General features: G+C 38.6%; 2 protein-coding genes and 1 pseudogene across 6 annotated transcripts in view; 1 reads left to right on the plus strand and 2 right to left on the minus strand.

Moving 5' to 3' along the window:
• LOC125963073 (U3 small nucleolar RNA-associated protein 25 homolog) overlaps positions 1 to 2,586 on the minus strand; it is a 153,118-nt gene extending 150,532 nt beyond the window's left edge. For both annotated transcript variants that reach the window (XR_007474841.1, XM_049704844.1), the window contains exon 1: positions 2,510 to 2,586. The gene's annotated coding sequence lies outside the window, so the exon portion shown is untranslated. The remainder of the gene's footprint in view (positions 1 to 2,509) is intronic.
• Positions 2,587 to 7,623: 5,037 nt separating this feature from the next.
• On the minus strand, positions 7,624 to 13,431 carry LOC117197520 (uncharacterized; annotated as a pseudogene).
• The window catches only part of ZNF81 (zinc finger protein 81), a 65,047-nt gene continuing 51,438 nt past the window's right edge, over positions 8,375 to 21,983 (plus strand). The window contains exons 1-2 of one of the 4 annotated variants that reach the window (XM_004281987.3): positions 8,375 to 8,487; positions 14,054 to 14,299. In XM_004281987.3, coding sequence (XP_004282035.1) covers positions 14,228 to 14,299 — 72 coding nt within the window. In that variant the 5' untranslated portion in view covers positions 8,375 to 8,487; positions 14,054 to 14,227. Of the gene's footprint in view, positions 8,488 to 8,512; positions 13,318 to 14,053; positions 14,300 to 21,983 lie in introns of those variants that run through there. The other 3 variants (XM_049704834.1, XM_049704833.1, XM_049704835.1) reach the window with 3 other exon arrangements.

A 21,983-nucleotide genomic window follows, 5' to 3' on the forward strand; every position in this document is an offset into this window, starting at 1 on the left:
TGTTGAACCACTATGCTGTGTACCTGAAACTATTATAATATAGTATGTCAACTCTATGTCAATTAAAAAAGGAAAGTTAAGTACAAAAAAAAAGGTACCAGGATGAAACTGACTTAATATGGAGTGCAATCTAACTTTTAAAAAACAGTATTTCTACAGTTTTTAAACAGTTCTAGACCAGGGGATGGCAAACTACAGGCTGCAGGTCAAATCTAGTCCTTGGCCGGTTTTGTAAATAAAATTTTATTGGAAAACAACCATGTCCGTTCGTTTACATATTGTCTGTGGCTGCATTTGCTACAGCAGCAGAATTGAGTAGTTGCAAGAGAGACTGCAGTACTGGCAAAGCCTCAAATATTTACTATTTGGCTCTTTACAGAAAAAGTTTGCTAATCCCTGTTTCAAATAATAATAGAAAGTTGGAAATCTTCCAAATTTATTTTATGAAGCACTGTTAGCTTACCTAAAAAATATAGTCCTAATACAAACAGTTATCTGGAGATTATTTCATCTTATAGATGCAAACATCTTTAATAAAATATTAGCAATTTGAGTCCAGTAAGGCTCAAAAGAAAAATTTACCCCATGAACAAATTGGGTTTTCCGATAAGACAAAGATGGTTAATGCTAGTCCATTTATCAATTTACCTATTACATCAACAAATTAAGAAGAAAAACTATACAACCGTATCAATGGATATAAAAAGGGCATTTGACACAATTCAGCAGTAATTCTTAAAATTTTGTAGGAAACTACAAAAATTCGGCAAAGATCATAGTCTCAAAACTACCAGGAAGTATAAAACTAAAAGGTAAAATGCTGAAGACAATTTCCATTAAAACCAGTAACAACATGGGGTTGTTCCTATGCCAACAGTGTTTGAAAGCTCTAGCTGATGCAATTAAATATGAAGATGAAATAAACTGCTTCAATATCAAGAAAGGAGAGAAAATCATTTTTATTTGCAGGTTATATCATTGTATACTCAGAAAACTAGCACAGGGAATTTTGACAAGGTGATGGGGTACAAGATTGAAACAGATGGAGAGGAAAAAAATATCCTATTTCCAATAATGACAACACAAAATACCTAAAAGTGAATGTAACAAGAACGGTGCTGGACTCAAAATAGAAAAACTAATAGTTATTATTCTAGAATATAATATAAAACTTAAGCACATGGAGAGGCAGACCATATTCCTGGGCAGGAATATGGTAAAATAAAAATATCACTGGTTCAATATTAACCGTATTGACAAGTGCCAAGCAGAATTCCAATTCTTTTCCAGCTTGGTAAAACAATTTCAAACTCTGTATGCACGTATAAATAGCCAAGAAAATTATGTAAAGGAATACTGAAGGGATGCTTGGACTAGCAGATATTAACATTTACAATAAAACTAATGCAATCAAAACAGAGATAAATAGGCCAGTAAAATAAAAGAAAATGTCCATACTTTGATCTTAATATGTACAGGAATAGATATGACACCAGCGATGTTCAACTGAGGGAGTACAGAAAAGTTCACTATGTAAAAGCCAGGGGAAAGAGGAGGAATGAACAAAGGCTATGGAAATGCAGAGAAGGAATCAAAGTGTCCAAATAACCAGAAAAGATCTCAACCACTAATAGGTGGAAAAGGTAAAACAGAACTAGATATAATTATTCAGCCCTCAGAATAATAAAAAATGAAAAAGAACATCACACAGTGCTGGAGAAGATTTGGGGAAATGGGGGTATTTATATATTGCTGATGGGAATATTTCATACACATTTCCGTATACATAGATATATGTATTACACATTGTATATATCGATATAATATATACACAATGTATTATAATATATATATAACACTTTTGAGAGGCATTTGGCAATGTCTATTTTAAAAATACACACACTTGTACCTAATAATAAGGTTCAAATACAGCAAAAGCCGACACAAGCAAAGAGAAACGCACAAATCACCATTACACTGCCCTCTACAGAGCAGGTAGGTGAAAAAAAAATCAGAGAGGGTATACCAGTTTTGAACAACACAATTAACAATCGGAGAACACATATTCTTTGAAAGCAATAGATGGCACATTTACGAGACTTGGCATAAGGCAAGTCTCCACAGGTTTCTAGGAACGTTCATGACACAAATCACATTATCTAACCTCTGAGAAATTAGGTTAGAAATCAATAACAAAAGGATTAACTGTTTATTGCAAAACAGAAACGCGCTTCAAAGTGACACGTGTGAAATGAAAAAAAATCATAACTGAATTTTAAAATACTTGGAAATGAACAATAATGATAATACGATACAACAAATCTTGTGGGTCTTAGATGGAAATGTATAGCCTTAAGGCTTAAATTAGAAAGAGAAAGGCTGACTAACAATTAGCTGGGCATCCGATGTAAAAGAGCCCACCACTGAATCCACAGTAGCCCCATCACCCACCCAGATTCCGCCCCCCACCATCACTCAGCTCAGAGTAGCCAATCCCCTTCAAAATCACCTCTGCGTGTCGCTAACTCGTAAACAGCTGAGAACCGCTTCCCTTCCAAGTGCCGACCTCTAACACCCGGGTGTTTAGTGGAGGGGCGGGGGGTGTCTCATGCGCATGCTCAAAAGCACTTGCGAAGCTCCGTTCCCCAATCAACAGGGCACTTTCACGCAGAGTCCGTGAGAGTTCCCTTACCCTCTGCGGCTTTGCTGGGCTCGGAATATGGCCGCATCCAAATGTTGCTGCTTCAGGGGGCCGCCATCATGGAAGGGTGTCCGTGCCGTACAGTGGAAGAAGCTGTTGCCTCCTGCCTCACGCAGCAGAACAGTGGGGCTGCCTTGGGAGGAGGTGGACTACCCTTCTTTGGGTAGACTTCCTGGTGCATGGGGGTCTTTGCATTTAGCCTCTGAGGGGCTCCTAGGGACATGGCACGGGTGAGAGGGGAGCCATTACTAATGAAAAGAGTAAGAATAAGAACCCAGAGTGTGTCTGGGAGATACCACTGGAGTTGAGGGGAGAAATGTCAGGATGGTACCCTCCCCTGGCCGATACTATGGAGTGTTGTAGAAGGGAGAGTAGGAGCGATACTGTACCCCTCCCCCCCCAGATACCACGAGGGGAGAGAAGTCGGGGTGGGAGCGTCGGGGTAATCTCAATCAACCCTCACACTAGTCACTCCAACTGAAATAATTGGTATCAACAAAAATTAGTTTATTTATTTTTGGGCCGCACCTCCTGGCTGGTAGGATCTCAGTTCCCCAACCAGGGATTGAACCCGGGTCACCACAGTGAAAGCCCAGAATCTTAACCAGCAGGCCACCAGGGACACCACCCCCCAATTAGTTTTAAATTGATATGGCTAATGGTTGTTTTCTCTGTCTAATGTAATGTGTCAGTAAAAACATCTTCCAGGATTATTCATACTTCCTTGTAAAATAACATCTAAGTAATAATTATGCAAGTGCAGCCTTACAACAAATTTCCAATCCTGTCCCACAAGGAGTTTGTTGCCCCTTAGGGCCTCAAATATGGAAATTATGGAGAAGCCATTGCCCCTATGGGAGATGTCGTGGGGGCAGAGGTGAGAAGAATCCACCATATCCCCTCAATGGATGAACTGCTACACATTCTTCAAAACCCATCTCACATGTGTCCTGTGGGAAGCCCTCTCTGACGGTGGTAGAGGCTCAATGCCAGCTGAAGGTCCTTCTGACGCACAGGTCCTATTTGAAAGGACCTGGCCCTGAGCTCTGGTGTGCTCTATGTCTTTGTGCCCTCAGACCGGTCACGTCCTTTTTGAGCCCCAGTTCAACATTCTGGACAGCAGAGGGCTGGACTCTGTGATTACCCAATAATAGTGTGAAATTTTTCCATTAAAAAGCTGGGTGTAAAATAAATAAGCTATCATTGCCTTCTATCTACTGACACATGTAAATGGTTGTGGCTGTTTGTCCAGAGGTCCCTGCTCAGTAAATATTGTAAACTATTTTTTACCTACTAAAGGAAGGCATGCAAGACAAGACTGATTAGAAGACTGTGGATATTACTCCTTGCATCTACCGTAGGGCAAAGAGGTACTCATCATTACATCCTTAGCTGCAGATATGAAAATATTCTGACCTTGCGTTCTTCCTCGTTTTCAACTACATGCCCATATAAATGTGAGGATTCGAGACTGGCCTGCTCCAGGATGCAGGGCAGTCGGTGGTAGAGTTTAAAAGGAGACTCTGATCTTCCTAGTTAAAGTGCAGTCCTCCAGCATTTCCAATTCACATCACTCTGCCCTATCCACCCCTCTTTAGCAGTTATCACCTTTCAACAATGTTTATTGCCTCTCTTCCCCACTAGGATGTCAGGTCCAGGAAGCTAGGGACTTGGGGGCTGTTTTGTTTTACCAAACAACAAGTACCAAGAGCAGTGACTGGTGATCAATAAATATTTGGTGAATGAACGAATAGGGTCTTACATACTTAGAAGTTCTCCATCTCTAGTATTTTCTGCATTACTCTAGAAAACAATTTTATAATTAGTCATGTCATCCAGAGATGCCTGCAGAGTCTTTAGGAGGGAATAATTAATCTTTTAAGAAAATGAATCCAGTGCATGTGTTTTGCTGCTCTCTACATGTATGGTAAGATACTAAAAATAAGGCAGTTGATTACTCCACATATGTGAGAAGCAGAAATCACTGCAGTATCAGCACGAACAAAGAAATGAGCAAACAGTAAATGAATAAGATAATTTCTGATAAAAAGGAAGGCTATAAAGAAAACGAAAGCATGGCGAGGAGCTAGAGAGTTGTGGGGTAGATCGGGGAAGAAAAACATCCGAAGAAAGGACATTTGAGCAGGTGCACGAGTGGTGTGATGGAGTGAGCCCTGGGGCCAGAGCACTTTTGGCAGGGGCCACAGAAAGTATCAATGCCATGGAGCTTCTGCCTCCCTGCTCATCCCACGACTGGGTGGCATCTCTGGGCTGGAGCCAGAGATTTTCTTACCCCATTCAAGAAAGGGATATCACTTTTCTCCATGCAGACTTCCTCTTTTTACATTTAAGTGTTTATCTAACAGTTTAATTTTCCCAATTAACTTAACTATTAGTTAGTTTCAATAATATAATTAGCACTTATGCACCTACCACCCAAAAGAAAAGGTATGGCCTTAATAACCTCCATCTATCCATGTGTTCCCCCAATTGATGGCCCTGCCTGCCCTCAGCTGAGGTAAGTATCATCCTAAATCCCAAGTTCATCAATTTTTGATTTCCTTTTTATATAATTTTATCACAACTATACAAAATCCTAAATAGTTCATGTTCTTTATATTAGTAGCTTTTAATTTTATAAACGTGTGTTATGTTTTATATACTATTTTGGGAATCACAGGGTTTGTTTTTTCCCTTAAACTCATCCTTATTGTTGGGTACTGTTCTAGTTCATTCATTTTGACTCCATCCATTTTTGTTTCCAGGTCTTGCTATTGTGAACAGGATTCCATGCATATCCTAGGTTTCATGTGCAAGTGTTTCTCGTGGATATATTCCTAAGAGTGGACTGGATAGATTGTGAGGTATGTACATATTCGCTGTAGGAGGAAATGCTAACTATTTTCTAAAGTAGCTACACTGGTCTATATTCCTTCAACAGGGCAAAAAGATCCTGTAGCTGTACATCCTCTGCAACATTGTACTGTCAGACTTAAATATTTGCAAATTGAATGGGTGTAAAATGTCATCTCATCATGTCATGATTTGTATTTCCCTGATCGCTGATGACTTTGAACATCTCTTCATATGTTTTTTTTGAGCCAGCAATAAAATGAAGACTATATTATTAAACTTACATAACAAAAGTTCCAGTCCCCAACTCTAACTACTTGAATATGTTGGCTCCTTTTGGTCATTTTTTATTCTTCAAAGGAAAACAGCCATGAAGTTGATACAATGCAGAAAAGAAAACTTTACATGCTGAAAGGAAAGTAATAGCACTCTTATTTGCACTTGACTCAATCAATTATGCAACCTCAGGAACACAATAAATGCACTTGACTGTTTATACATCATTAATATTGCAAAATCAACTATATTATCATAAATTTTCTTTACTTATCTCAGAATATAATCTCCAAAGACTGTAGTCTCCATGAAACAATTGTCCATCTGGAATTACTTTGTCCCCCTAAATGAGGTTAGTTACTTTTTTCCTATTAGGAAGCCATCCAAAGTTTGATTCCTTTCAGAGTCATATCTCAAATGTCTATTTCTGAATTTATTTTGTTGCAAGCTTACAGTTAGCAGTTGACAAAACCTTTAACTTTTTTTATACCCACAACAATTTGACAAAATATTTTTTACGTTTCATATGTTTATTGGCTCTTTTTTTTTTCCTTCTCTGAAATAGTCTAATAGACTTAGTTTTTTAAAAACGTAACCATAGTGCTATTACGACACTCACATTAACAATGATTCCTGGAGCTCTATTAGACATGTATGCATGCCAAACATGCTTCCACTTATTCCATTTCTTCTTTCATTTATTCATTCAACAAACACTCAGACCAGGGCTATAGGGGCAGAAAGAGAATCTGGGATAATCAGAGAGTCCAACCCTCTAAGAAAGTAAAAATTAGCTCAGGGTATAAAAGTCTGCTCTGCCACTCATAAAGCTGGGAGAACAGACACAGATTAAGTCAGATGTGAAATTAACAGAAAATATTATTTCTCCCAAGGATGTCCTGCAGCTGTAATGCCATAAATAACTCCTACTTTGAGTGACTACTGCTTTTTTACTCACTGAGAAACTGTTCTCTACAATCATAGGCTATCAGAAACTACTGTTTGAAGTGATATCAGTACAGATAAAACATCTCACTCTTGCTGAAGATTATAAGTCACTTAGACACCGCAGCTAAGATTTCTAACCCCAGTGCAGAGAGAAGGGGTATCTAGATACAAAATTCTGTATCTATCTTAACTTTATGGTTTCCAAGGAAACAGGATTCTGGGTTCACTTCATAGTCCACATACAGCCCTGCTTTGCTTTGAGTTTACCAGAACACTGCTTCATTCACATTTCACCTGAACTTCACCATTCCTCAGAATTCCATAATAACTCTATTTTTTCCTTGTTTAGTGAGCCACCCCATGGTTCCTCTGGCGTGTGGTCTCCCTCACTGACTGATAGATTTGTCTGACTACAGATTAATCCCAGATGGTCTTAGGCTAATTGGGATAGGACACCCTTACATTCCAGATTGTTAAACTGAGGCCCAGAGGGGATGTGACCGGACTGAGAGCATCCAGCAAGTTCACACCTGAGCCCCTCAAAACACCTTCTTCACTTGAGGATTCAAAAAGGCCTTCAGAGGGTTACAGAGCCTTCTACCTCTTTCAGGAAGATTCCCTGGAGGAGATAGCTGAACTTGGTTTTGAAAGATAAGTAGGCATTCCCAGGTGAAGGGTAGCATGACTTCTTCCCCTTCTGCCCCAGTAACATCTCCCAGAGGGCACAGGCATCTCCAGAATTTCCATATTGGGGGTGATAAGGGGCAACAAATTGGTTGAAGGGCAGAATCAATCTTGTCTTAAAGCTACACTTGCAAAGTAAGGGCACTATTACTATATAGATTTTATTTTATAAGAAAATAAAAATAAATTTTCCTAAAGATACTTTTATTGACATCTTGCATTAGATTAAGGGAAAAATCAAAAACCTTTATTGGTAAGAACTTCTACTTTAGCTCGGGTAGCTGGAGTGGGAGATAATGTAGATTATGGGAGCATCCAAACCCCACAGCCAACCCCAACATGCCCAGCAGAGGGGACTCTAACACTGACTCCTCCCCCTTTTCCCCAGGGCTATATCCTAGGAGGACTTGCAGGTCCCTGATTTCTTCCCTTTCTCCCCTCGTGGTATGTTCCAGGAGAGGCCCGCAAGCAGTCCTACTTCTTCTCATCCTGTGGTATCTGCCAGGAGATAACAGCCACTGGCACCTCTGCGTCTTTCCAGAGGCCTCTCAGCTTCTCTGAACATTATTACACAGATCCCAGGATGCCCGCCCAGAGAAACGTCCCCACCCTCTCTCCCACCATCTGTGAGACAGCGCCAGTGCTCAGCAATGTGAGTTTAGAGGCTTCCTCATCCTCTGTACGGAATGGACACTCCTCCAACATGGCGTACTCCATGAGGAAGCGCAACCTGGGCGCGGCCATGTTCCCCGCCTGACAATGCTGCCTAGGGGCACTGAAGGCAACTAAACACAGACTCCGTAACATCTCCATGTTGGCTCTGGCTGACTGCAGCTTCGAATATGATTTTGCGCATGTGCAGAACCACGCCCCTTCGTGTAAAGCCCCAAACCCCGAGAAGGGGCGGTGCTAGGGGTGGTGACCGGAAACTGCTGCGGTTTTCGGCCGCGGTTTAATAGTTGTTGTCAAGAGGATCCCAGTGCTCTTTGCCGGAGGGATGTGGAGGTGATGGAGACCCGGGGAGGGTGAGTGTTGAGGAATTCTGTGTGGTCAGTGATGGAATCGGTTGTCTGAATGTAGTTGGATGATTCGCTTGTTATTTTTCAGGCTTTCCTCTTTTCTCATATCAACGTTAAGGTCTTAAAATTCACTCTGAGACCCACAAGGTTTGGTGCATTATAAGTGTTTTCTAAGAGTTGATTATTATTTTTTTTGCTCATGAATTATTTAAAAGTGCGCTTTCATTTTACAGAAGTTTATCTTTTTACTAGACTTCTAACCTTAGTTTTCTGTGGTTAGAAAAATGTCTACATGAAGCTCATTCCTTGAAATATGAGGGGAGTCATGGCCTAGTCCTTGGTGAATTGTTTTATAAATGTTCCATGTATAATTCGAAAATAATATTTAATTGTTTAGTCGTCAATTGTGTTGTACAAAATTTGTACTTTTTTTTCCCTGCTAGTTCTATTACAGAGAAAGGAGAGATTAAGTCTTCACTGTGATGATGATTTGTTCATTTCTCCTTCCTGCTGTCCATGATACATTTTGAGTTAAGTTTTGTATAAAGTGTGAGACTTAGATCAAGGTGCATTTATTTGGCTGTCCAATTACTCAAGCACCGTTTGTTAAAAAGACGGTAGTTCCTCCACGGACTCGTTCTGTACCTGTGTCAAAAATAAATTTGCCATACTTTTGTGTGGCTATTTCTAGGTTCTCTATTATGTTCCATTTATTTATGTGTCTATCTATGTGTCTTTTATCATGAATGTGTGTTGAATTTTGTCAATACTGTGTGAATTTATATGGTTTTTCTTCTTTGGCTTGTTAATATGGGGGAATGCCCTTATTGATTTTTGAATATTGAATCAGCTTTACATTCCTGGAATAAGCCTCACTTGGTTGTGGTGTATAATTCTTTTTTTATATTGCAGGAATTGATTGGTTAATGCTTTTGTTTTTGAGGATTTTTGTGTCTAAGTTCGTGAGAGATGTTGGTCTATAGTTTTCTTTTTTTGTACTTTCTTTTTCTGGTTTTAGTATTAGGGTAATACTGATCTCAATAAATGAGTTAGAAAGTGTTCTCTTCTATTTTCTGGAAGAGATTGTGTAGAATTATGTTATTTTTCTTTAAATATTTGATAGAATTCTCCAGTGAAACCATCTGGGCCTGGAAATTTCCTTTTGGAAGCTTTTGATTATGGCTTCAATTTCTGTAGTAGTCAAATGACTATTCGGGTTATCTATTTAATATCTTTTCAGAGTATCTTCATATTTAATAGTGGGTAAGTTGTGGGAGTCTCTGTTTTGTGAGGAATTGGACTATTTCATCCAAGTTGTTGAATTTATGTGCATAAAGTGGTGTGTGGTATTCCCTTACTTTTCTTTTAATGGCTGCAGGATCTATAGTTATATCTCCTGTTTCATTTCTGATATTGGTAATTTGTGTCTTATCTCTTTTTATCTTTGTCAGTCTTGCTAGAGGATTACCAATTTTATCGGTCTTTTCAAAGAACCAGCTTTTGTTTTCATTGATTTTTCTCTATTGTTTTTGTTTTCAATTTTATTGATTTCTGCTCTTATATCTATTACTTCTTTCTTTCTATTTGCTTTGGGTTTTCTTTGCTCTTCTTTTTCTAGTATCTTATGGTGGGAGCTTACCTTACTGATTTAATACCTTAATTCTTTTCTAATATAAACATTTAGCATTATAAATTTCCCTCTCCATGCTGCTTTATCTGTATCCCGCAAATTTTGATATGTTGTATTTTGATTTTCATTCATTACTTTTTAATTTCCCTTGAGACTTCCCCTTTGATCCATGGATTATATAGAAATGTGTTGTTTACTTTCCAAATGTTTGGAGACTTTCCTGTTACCTTTCTGTTATTGATTTCTAGTTTGATGCTGTTATAATCAGGGAACATATGCTGTACGATTTCAATTTATTAAGGTTTGTTTTATGACCCTGGAGAATGTAGCACAGGTGCTTGAAGAGAATGTGTATTCTATTAGTGTTTGGCTGCAGTAGAATGGGTATGTTCAGTTAGGACACCCTTTTCTTGGTCCTTTGATTAAGGGGAGCAGGCTTTTCTTAGAGCTTTTTTTGTCTGTAGCTATTGATGGTTCTGAGTTATAAGCTTTTCTAGTGCCCTGTTTGTGATATATGGGAGGGAAAATGAAACCCAGGGAACTCACCGCTGTGTTGTTCCTTAGGCCCTGAGGTCTGTGGACTGTCTGCTTTTCCTTTTTACCTTTCAGAGTCTTTCTGTTTGTATTTGCTGTTATGTCATTTTTTCCCTGGTCTCTTCTACATTCATTATTCTCTTCTACCTGTATTTTCCTGTATTAACTTTGTTAATTTACATTTTGCTAGGGAAGCATCTGCTTCACATCAATATTAAAATATGTTGCTATACAGTTATGCATAATATCCCGCAATAACTACTTTGAAACACTGCCTGATCTGGGAAAGATTCTCATTCTGTCTCTCTCTCCCTCTCCCTCTCCCTCTCCCTCTCCCTCGCCCTCGCTCTCGCTCTCTCTCTTTCTCTGTGTGTGTGTGTGTGTGTGTGTGTGTATATGTTTTTAAACTCTTTTTTATCTCATTTGCTAGGGGGTTATCTGTGACATCCGTCATTTTAAAGGACCAGCTCTTTGTTTTCTTTAAACTCCCATTGTTATATTTATTTGACTTATTTAAGGTTTTTATTAGTTACTATTTTCCTTTCGGGGGGTTGCTTCATTTTGGTTTTTTTCTACTTCTGACGTTCTCGATTGAATACTTAGCTCTTCTTTGTTTTTATTTATTTATTGTATAAAACATTTACTTTGTTGGTCTTTGGGGGCAGTTTGATACATCACCAGTGTATCACAGCTGAGCCATTAATCTTGTAGCTTCCTCACCATTAACTGGTTCATTTTTATGACACTGCTGAGGAGTCTGCTGTTTCTGCAGAGGTTCAAGAGAAAGGCCTTTTAAGAAATGTGCAGGTTCCTTTTGTATATCTCCAGAAGCTGTTTCCACTCTATTAACTTTTTCATCATTCACAGTGTTTATCTTCTTAAGATTAGTGGTAACTGGTTTTTGCTGTATTTTTTTTTTTTTTTTTTTGCGGTACACGGGCCTCTCCCTGCTGTGGCCTCTCCCGTTGCGGAGCACAGGCTCTGGACGCGCAGGCTCAGCGGCCATGGCTCACGGGCCCAGCCACTCCGCGGCATGTGGGATCCTCCCGGACCGGGGCCCGAGCCCGTGTCCCCTGCATCGGCAGGCGGACTCTCAACCACTGCGCCACCAGGGAAGCCTGTTTCTTTTCTTTTAAAACAGATTTATTTATTTAGATATATAAAACAGACTTATTTATATATATTCAATACCTTAAGATTCACCCATTTAAAGTATACAATTCAGTGGTTTTTAGTACATTCACAGAGTTGTTCAGTCATCACCACAATCTAATTTTAGAATATTTTCAACACACCAGAAAGAAACCTTGCACACATTAGCAGATATTCACCATTCATGCCACCCCCTACCCCCAGCCCTAGGCAACTTCTAATCAGTTTTCTGTCTCTATATATTTGCCTATTCTGGACATTTCATATAAATGGAATCATAAAATATGTGGTCTTTGTGACTGGCTTCTTTCACGTACGATAATGATTTCAAGGTTCATTCATGTTATAGCGTGTATTGGTACTTCTTTTTTTATTGCCAAATAATATTCCATTGTATGGACACACCAAATTTTGTTTATCTGTTCATCAGTTGATGGACATTTAAGTGCTTTCTGCTTTTGGGCTATTATGAATAATACTGCTGTGAATATTTGTATACAAGTTTTGGAGTGGACATGGGTTTTCATTTCTCTTGGTAGATACCTAGGAGTGGAACTGCTGGGTCATATGACAACTCTATGGGTAGCATTTTGAGGAACTGCCAACCTGTTTTTCAGAGTGGCTGCACCATTTTACAATTCTACCAGTAACGTATGAGCTCAGTTTCATTCACATCTCACAAACACTTGTTACTATCTTTTTTTTTTGCCATCTTTGTGTATATGAAGTAGTCTCCTAATGAATAGAACATTTTTGATTTTTAAAAATATTTATTTATTTTTTGGCTGCGTCGGGTCTTAGTTGCGGCATGCAGGACCTTTTGTTGTGGCGTGCAGGCTCTTCGTTGCAGTGCGCGGGCTCCAGAGTGTGTGGGCTCTGTAGTTGCAGCAGTCAGGTTCTCTAGTTGTGTCGCACGAGCTTAGTTGCCCCATGGCATGTGGGATCTTAGTTCCCTGACCAGGGATCAAACTGGCGTCCCCTGCATAGCAAGACAGATTCTTAACCACTTGACCACCAGGGAAGTCCCAGAACATTTTTGGTTTTGATTACATTTCCCTAAGGACTAATGACGTTGAACATCTTATACTATAATCAGAGAATGTAGTCTGTCAATTCCCAACATTCAGACATCTACAAGATTTTTTGTGTGGCCAGGTTATTTGATAGAATTTTGTAAAAGTTCCATGGGTGTAAGAAAAGAAAGCATATTCTCTTTCTTTGGCACAACATCATCTTTATGTGTTTAAAATTTAATTTGTTCATACCTTTAATTTTATTTTACTCCTTATTTCTTTTACTCTGTTGTTTCCTCTTCATCTCATTTCTTACTTTTGTTGTCCTAATTAAGTTCCTCTTCATTTTATGTGATATTTACCCTTTCCCAACAAGAATGACTAAATCTGTAGTGCCTGTATTAGTTGATCGTAATGAAATTGTACCTCAATTTGGACACAGAGACACCCTCCCCTCCCTAGTTCCCTCAACAGGAGAAACATTTTTCACCTCTGGATGTTTTTGAGGTAATTAAAAATTTTAGTCCCAGGCTACTAGTATTTTCCTTATTGCATATCTCTTCTGTTTTAAGAAACTTTACTTAACATTTTTTTTTAATTTTTATTCCAAATTACGGTCATGTTTTCAACATTTGTTAAATAGAACCATGTTTATTTTGAGCCTCCCACATAAAAGGTACCATGTGATGTACCACTGAGAATGTGAACTTGAAAGCCAGGTAGACTGAGTTTGATTTAACATCACAAACCTCTGTTTCTGTATGCATAAAATGAGATAATAATAACTACAGCAACACATGGATGACGTGATTGTTGTGCAAATTAAATGAGGTACCTCCTTCTGTATATTACATGAGTCCTTGTAATAACAGTACTTGCTAATATGAATTAAATGTTTACCTGGGCCAGTCTGGTGCTGAGTGCCTTAAAAACATCATCTCATTTAATTTTCACAACCCCTTGAAATAAATAGTTTTGATTTGTTTTGGGAAAAAAGTCTGAAGAAACATTTTCATATTCATATAGCTAAAGGTTGGCAGAGCTAGAAATGAAGCTTTTATTAATTTTAGTCTAAATCTCATGGTCTTGCTCATATTCCATTGTAATGAATAACTTGAATCGGTGTTGATGTGGCTTTGTCTACTCCACAGTATCCAGTGTCGTGAGCTATACTTCGGTGCCCTCAGGAAGCGCTTGTGGGATGAATGTTGAATGCCTGACCAAGTGGACACTGTCTTTCCAGGTTTCTTGGAGTCTCTGTGGAGCCCCTGGGCCAGACCCCATAGTGAAGGCTGCAGGATCTTCCTTCAGGCCCCAGCAGCTCTGGTTGAGTCCACAGGTGCCCACCTGACCTCGGGTTCCTGGGAAGAGTGGAGTTGTCAGCAAGAGAGCCCGGGTGCTTAGGCCCAGGGGGAAGATGCCAGCCAACCGGTGCGCTCCTGGGCCATCCCTGGCCCTGACTACAGGGGGGTGTGACAACTCCTGTGAGGTAAGGAAGAAGAAGAGGTGCCCAGGGACTGGAATTCATCCAGAATGAAAGATAATATCTCATTATTTGAATTTGTATGACTTTTTTTTTAACCAGGCAACATAATCAGGGGTTTTTTATTGGATTTATTTCCCTTATGTGAATTTCCTTTTCCTGTCCATTGCTGAGTTATTTATTTTAGCTTATGGATGTTTACAGTTTTTTTTGAATATTAAGGTTAATAACCCTTTATCTTTCTTATATATTTTTGTGAATATTTTTTGCCACTTTGTAATTTGAAATTAGTTTCTAGTTTTATTTATAAGTGGCAAAAGGTGCCAAGTAGTTTTTGAAGTCTTCTTAAAACAGTGGCTCTTCCCTGCTTTGTTTCTCCCAGATTCCAACTCCCTAGAAGCAAGCATTCTTAATCTTTTTAATGGATTTATTTTTTTTTTCGTTTTGGGCATTATCTATTGACTTTCCACTATGGAAGGTAGAGGTTCAGCTTTTCCTTGCACCTCCACTCATATACACATTTGCCTCTAGCTATCACTGTTTTTATTAGATCTACTGTCAGGGTTTATTATTGTGACTGTTTATAGTTAAGTCATGTAGTGTCCATGCTGTGATTACTATTTCTGTACAACTTTTCCTTTTGCCTGGAATTAACTATTTTTTTTCTGGTTTAGTCATTTCTTTGCTTTACTATATACATATCAATAATTCAACTCCAAATTCTTTCCAGTTGTTTAAATCTCCACTCTGTATATTCAAACATATTAGGTAATGATCATAGTGACAATAATTATAAACACTCATATAATGTTTACTATATGCCCAGCACTGTTACACACACACTACATATACTAACTCATCTTCCTAACAACCTGGAGAAGTAGGTACCATTGTTATTCCCACTTTATAGAAGGGGGAACTGGGGCATAAAGAAAAACTATCTGGTCCAAGTTAACACAGCTAGTAATGGAGGGGGGGCTATCTCAGCTCTGGGTATCATGTCTTCTCTTTGAAGAAATCTCTCCTGGACCTTACTGATTCACTGAAGGCTGGTTTGGTTGCTCTCTCAGCTTCACACACAGCTATGACCTTGGTGTGTTCTGTTCGCCATCCCTCAGGAAATCCTTTTTACCTCTGTCTTGTGTCAGATTTCCTTTCCTGGGAATCCTGTCCTTCCTTCCTGTTTCCTGGATCCTGTGTCTTCCTCTTTCTTGGTTTACCCCCTAATTTTTTGGAGCACATCCTCCAATATGTCCCTGAGAATGGATGCATGACAGGTGAACTTTATGAAGCTTTGCATGTCTGAAAATGTCATGCAAAAATGTATTTATATAATATATATAATTGTATAAATAAACTTATAGAAGTAAAAAAAAGTAATAAATACCATGGAAATATATTTATTTGACCCTGACACTAAATTTATCTTTTTGGCTGGGTATAGAATTCTAGGTTGGAAATCATTTTTGTGTAGAATTTTACAAGTCTGTTTCCAGTCTAGTCATTTTCTACCCATACACACGTTTTCTCTGCTTTTCAAAAAACTATTCTTGTTCAGTTGTTGATCTTCCATATTTTAAATTCTTTGTCCTACTGATTTCCATTTCTTTTTCTTTTGCTCACCTTTCTAGTTCTTTTTTAAACTTCACCTCCCAGGTTTTCTTCTATGTCTCTCATTAATGCTGTTCTATATTGTTGGAGGATGGAAGCAATGAAAAGTGCCCACCAAACTGGGAAGGTATCTTGAGACTGAAAAATGAGGCAGGCAGCTCCATATAATCAATGGATCAGTTTATTGTTATAGGGTAACTTACTCACAGGGTGGGATCAAGGGGGCGATGATCCAGAAGTATTTGCAGCTGCATTCCGCACAGCTGAGGGACGATTGGGACAATTTCATAGTTAACCTAGGGTATGGGGGTATGTGCTTGGAAACAGGAAGTGCATTCCTAAGTCAAGATTTATGAATGGGTAACTGGTCTTATGAGCACTGGGAATATGTCAGTGAAGGTCTTCATTATTGTTTATAAATTTATTTTATTTTTATTTATTTTTGGCTGTGTTGGGTCTTTGTTGCTGCACGTGGGTTTTCTCTAGTTGCGGCAAGCGGGGGCTACTCTTCGTTGTAGTGCATGGGCTTCTCTTGTTGCGGAGTGTGGGCTCTAGGCGTGCAGGCTTCAGTAGTTGTGGCACGCGGGCTCAGTAGTTGTGGCTCATGGGCTCTAGAGCATGGGCTCAGTAGTTGTGGCTCATGGGCTCTAGAGCACAGGCTCAGTAGTTGTGGCACACGGGCTTAGTTGCTCCGTGGCATGTGGGATCTTCCTGGACCAGGACTTGAACCCCTGTCCCCTGCAATAGCAGGCGGATTCCCAACCACTGCGCCACCAGGGAAGCCCTTCATTATTGTTTAAAGACTACCAGAGCGTAGAGGCCACCAGACCTAACGATCGTGAAACAATATCTATTAACTACAAAGCCCTTGGTGACAGAGAAGAGGCTTACCACACAGTACAGCTCTAGGCAGGGTCATTGGAAGGACAGGAGGAACTGCAGAGGCCCAAGATGGCATCTGTTATGATGACAACCATACATAAGTTTTTATTTTAAATAGCTCTGTTTCTTTTCAGGATATTCCCTTATAATAGCATACTATTTTTGTTTTATGGATGTAGCATCTTATCACTCTAAGGACATTAGTAATAGTTTTTTAATCTAATTTTTAAAAAGTAATAGACACATGGCTCAAAAATAAAAAATTAAAAAGTATATAAAAATTTAAAATATACAAAGCTATATAGTCTAAATTCTCTTACCCATCTTTCTCCTATCTGTTCATCTCTCTTTAATACATATAACCAAGTTAGTTAGTTTTCTCTGCATGAGTTTCTTTATGCAGATAAAAGCAGCTGAGAACATATTCTTATTTTCTCCTTTTAAGTTCATGAAAGGTGTCCCACAAAACAAATTGTTACCAATTTTTAGTAACTTTAGGTCTTTTGGTGAGATAGAATATGAATTATAAACAATGCTGCCATGAACATTTTTGTTCATGTCTTGTCATGTACATGTGTCCACCCCTCTCTTGACTATATGCATAGGGGTGGAGTTAGTGGGTCGTAGATTCAGCCTATCTTTAAAAAATGTTTTTATTGTGAAATATAACATATATCCAGAAAAGTGTGCAAAACAGACATGTACAGCTCAGTGATTTTTCACTATATAGGTCTAGAAAATACCCATAGTCAGCATTCCAGAATCCCCCTACTTCCAAAGATAACTACTCTCCTGACTTTTATGATAATTACTTCCATTGAGAAGAAAATCACAAGACACAGAGTGGAAAAAGAAACAGACAACAGAGGAGTTATATCCAGGATGTATAAAGAACAACAAAACAATAAGAAAAAGCAGACTACCCATTAGTCAGAGGCCTTATTTGAATAGGTGTGTAACAAAGGAAGAAATCCAAATGACTAATAACACCTGAGATGGTACTCAATCTCTTTAGTCATCAGGGAAATGCAGAAGTTAAACCACAATGTAATACCACTACACTCCCACCAGAATGGCTAAAATTAAGAAGTCTAACAATGACAAGTGTTAGCAAGGATAGGGGGTCATATCAGTAGTTCATATACTCATTTCAGCACATATAGCTGCTGCTATGTTAGCTCATATCAGCAATTCATATGCTGCTGGTGGGAGGGTAAATTGGCACAATCTCTTTGGAAAACATTTTAGCCTTCTTTATCAAAGCATACGTAGACCATATGAGGAAACACTTCTAGGAAAGTACCCAAGAGAAATCCTTGGCTAATGTACCGGGACACATATTTAAATGCTCCCTGTAGCATTACTTGTAACAGCAAGAAACTGGAAATAACTTAAATGTCCATCAATAGTAGAATGGATACAAAAATTGAACATAATATTGAGTGAAAGAATCCAGACACAAAATAATTTGTATTGTTTTAATTTATGTAAATTAAAGCAGAACAAAACCATATTGTACAGGGATGTATGGTTAGGTGGTGAAACTCAAAAGCAAGTGCTTACTATCAGAGGCAGGATAGTGGTTTCCATGATTGATGGGGAGGCTGGGTGGAAGGAGGGAAAGAGGCATGAGGAAGGCTTCTGGGCAAAGAGGTGGCAATGTTCTGTTTCCAGACCAGAGTGGGAATTATGTAGGTATTTGCCTTGAATAATTAGTTAAGCCAAATATTTATGTTTCATGTATTTTTTGAATGAGTATTATATTTTACAAAAATCTTTTGAAAAGGAAAAGAATATCTACCCTCCAATTTTGACCGCAGTCTCCCATAAACCCTTTCCAAAGACAGCTACAAAAACATACATACATACACACACAGACACACACACACTCTGCTATAGCCATTTTTAAACTTCCAACACTTTTCTCATTTAACAGTAAATCTTGGTGATCATTAAATGTCAGTAGATGTAATGAGTTGCCTCATTCTTTTTAAAGGCTGAATCTTATTCAATTATATGGATATATCACAATATAACCAGCCCCCCGTTAATAGACATTTAAGATGCTTCCAGTCTTTTGCTATTACAGACAATGCTGCAATGAAAATCCTTATTTCGTCCTTATACATATTTCAGTTGACACAAGAGGGAATATGTTTAAAGAGAAATTTCTGCAAATGGAATTCTCAGGACAAATGATATATATGCATTTTTATTTTTGATTGATATAGCAAAATGACCTTCTTTGTGAGTTGTATCATTTGTATAAGAATGCCCGTTTTCAACATACCCAAGACAGAAGAGTGTCTTGTCATATTTTTCTTTTTGGCCCATATAATAAGTTAAAACAAGGTATATTAGTACAGATCTAATTTGCATTTCTCATGTTATGACTAAGGTCGAATATATGTAATTGTGTTTAAAGATCCATTTATATTATTTTTCCTGAGCTGATTTTAAATTTCCTTTGCCCATTTTTCTATTAGGTTTTTGCTATTTACGTATTAATGACAGTAGCTCTTTGTCTGGGTCTGTCTCTGGGTCCCAAATATTTTCCCTCAACTTCTCAGTTGTGTTTTAAAGGAAAATATTGACTTTTTCTCCGTGCATTTCACATAATTGTGCTTATCAATCTTTTATGTCCTCCAAGCTTTGTGTCATAAGTAGAAGGCCTTCCCCATTGCTCAGCTATATTTAAAAAAAAATTCCTGCATTTTCTTTTTAGTATTGGTACTTTCATGTTTTTAGTTTTGCTTTTTACTTCTGTGACTATCTGGATTTTTGGTTGTTGTTGTAAAGCCTTAGCTAGGGATCAATCTTCATTTTCTTCAAGATGCCTACACATTTGTCCCATTACCAGTTATTGAATAACCTATATTTTCCCCACTAATATGCAGCACTACATTAGGATATATATATATATATATATATATATATATTTGTATTTATATTCTAATACATAACTCTGGGTATATTTAGGCACCTTATTCTCTTCTGTTGATCTAATAGTCATAGTCTTTATGATTCTAATTCCTCTGTATTTATAGTTTATTCTAATACATAGGAGGGCTAAGTCTCTGATTACTCTTCTTTTTCAGAAATTTACTGTTTTCTTGACTATTTTATTTTCCATACACAATTTACAATCAGCTTACCAAATTTAAAAATAATCCTCTTGTCATTGTCAGTGAGTTTGCATTAAACTTGTATTTTAAGATACGACCATTCGTCTCTTTATGATAATTCAGATTTACTACTAAAGTACAGAGTATGTCTGTGTTTTTTTCAAGTAATCTTTGCATTTTCCATTAGTGTGATAAAGTTTTCTTCTTCAAGTATATTTTTGACATCAGTGCTTGTTTCTGTTATCTAAATGAAAAAATACAATGCAAATGTATATGAACGTATATCATTACAAAATGGAACTAAAATGACAATTATACACACAGATAGTTGGAGAGTGAGTGAAAGGAAAAACAAAGAATCCTATGGTTCTCTTATTCTTGTTCAGGAGAACGATATAGATATTGATGGACCTTGTTAGAGAAACAAGCGTATACTTATGGTTCCCTTTTCTCCACATCCTCTCCAGTATTTATTGTTTGTGATCTTTTTAATGATGGCCATTCTGACTGGTGTGAGGTGATACCTCATTGTAGTTTTTATTTGCATTCCTCTAATAATTAGCAATGTTGAGCATCTTTTCATGTGCCTATTGGCCATCTGTATGTCTTCTTTGGAGAAATGTCTGTTTAGGTCTTTTGCCCATTTTTTTGATTGGGTTTTTTTGTTGTTGTTATTGAGTTGTATGAGCTGTTTGTATATTTTAGAAATTAAGCCCCTGTCGGTCACATCATTTATAAATATTTAAGGGAGACAGATTTCTAATCTCAATCATTCATGAGACAGAATGGGGAGTTGGAGGGTCTGTGTCTGGCCTTGTCTGCAGATACAGGCAAAAGGAGAAAGGTCTGCATTTGTTCTTGTCACAGGTAAACAAGGGAGTCGTTTGCAAGTCGTATGGGGGTCATGGGAAAGAGTGGACAGCCAGACTTAGATAAGTCATGTGGGAAGAATGGTTGTTTGTGGTGGGTCATTTCTCAAAAAGGAATACAAGTAGGTAGGAGGGATTTCTTAATTGTCACTGTTTTCAGGGCTCAGGTGAAGTTCGACATTGTCAGGGGTTCTCAGTTCTGTTTGAAAACTTGCGTCCTAGATGTCCATGCCCCCGGCCACATGGCATTCTTCTGCCCCACAGAATGGCTGAGTGATGACCAAGAGAAGTGGTTCAGGGAGACATTTGGAGGTGTTGGCAGGTGTTTTGCGTGTGAGATGCAGGAGCTGGGACCCTACCTGCTGTTTCTGACAGACTTCTTAGCAAGATTAAGGGGAATGGTGATAGCATCCTGGTCGTAGGTATTGGAAGACCTGACAGTTAAATTTAAGGCTTTTGCAACAGTTTGGGAGAGATGTGCCAGGGCATTTTCCTTTGTGAGGAAGGCTCCAGGGGGTGGTTCTGAAAGGCAAAGATCATTAATGCCTGTCCCTTTCCTGTACCTCCTGAGGTCTGAGGTGTTTCCTCTTCAGGTTCTGTGTTGTTCCTCATCCTCTACTGACACAAAATCATTATGGCCCATTCTAGTAGCTATAAATTCACCTCCCCCTGCCCAATTATCTTCTACTAGTTCCCAGACCTTTCATCTGAATGGGTCAGGTACAAGAAAGACAAGGGCATTTTGATAAACTCACAGAGATCTGTTATGTTGTGCACTTTGGCCCATAGTAAGCAATGTACTGAACCAAGTAGTAATTAGCCTTGTGATCTAGGACAGTGTCCATCCAACCAGAGAATCCAGGTAGCTGAACCAGAATTAAATTTCAGTCTCTCAGGCTCCCACCCTGCTGGCTGGGCTGCCACGCAGAGGGTTACCAGCCAGGCTGGTCTGGGGTCGCTAGGTGAAAGAAAGATTATACCCAGGAATGTTCAACGGAGGATCCCAGATTGTCAAAATATGTCCATATAACCCCTGATCACTAATTACCCAGGGAGCAGCTGAAAGGAACTGATTACTTTCTGGGGAGAGCCATATTCATTGACCCAACTGCTTTACTAGGGTGTGTGGACCAGAAGGAGGCAAGGGTGATAGAGTCTGAAATCCTTTTGAGTCCATTTCTGACGAGGCCATTCCAACACTCG

This window comes from Orcinus orca, chromosome X, assembly GCF_937001465.1.
Source record: "Orcinus orca chromosome X, mOrcOrc1.1, whole genome shotgun sequence".
Lineage (NCBI taxonomy): Eukaryota > Metazoa > Chordata > Mammalia > Artiodactyla > Delphinidae > Orcinus > Orcinus orca.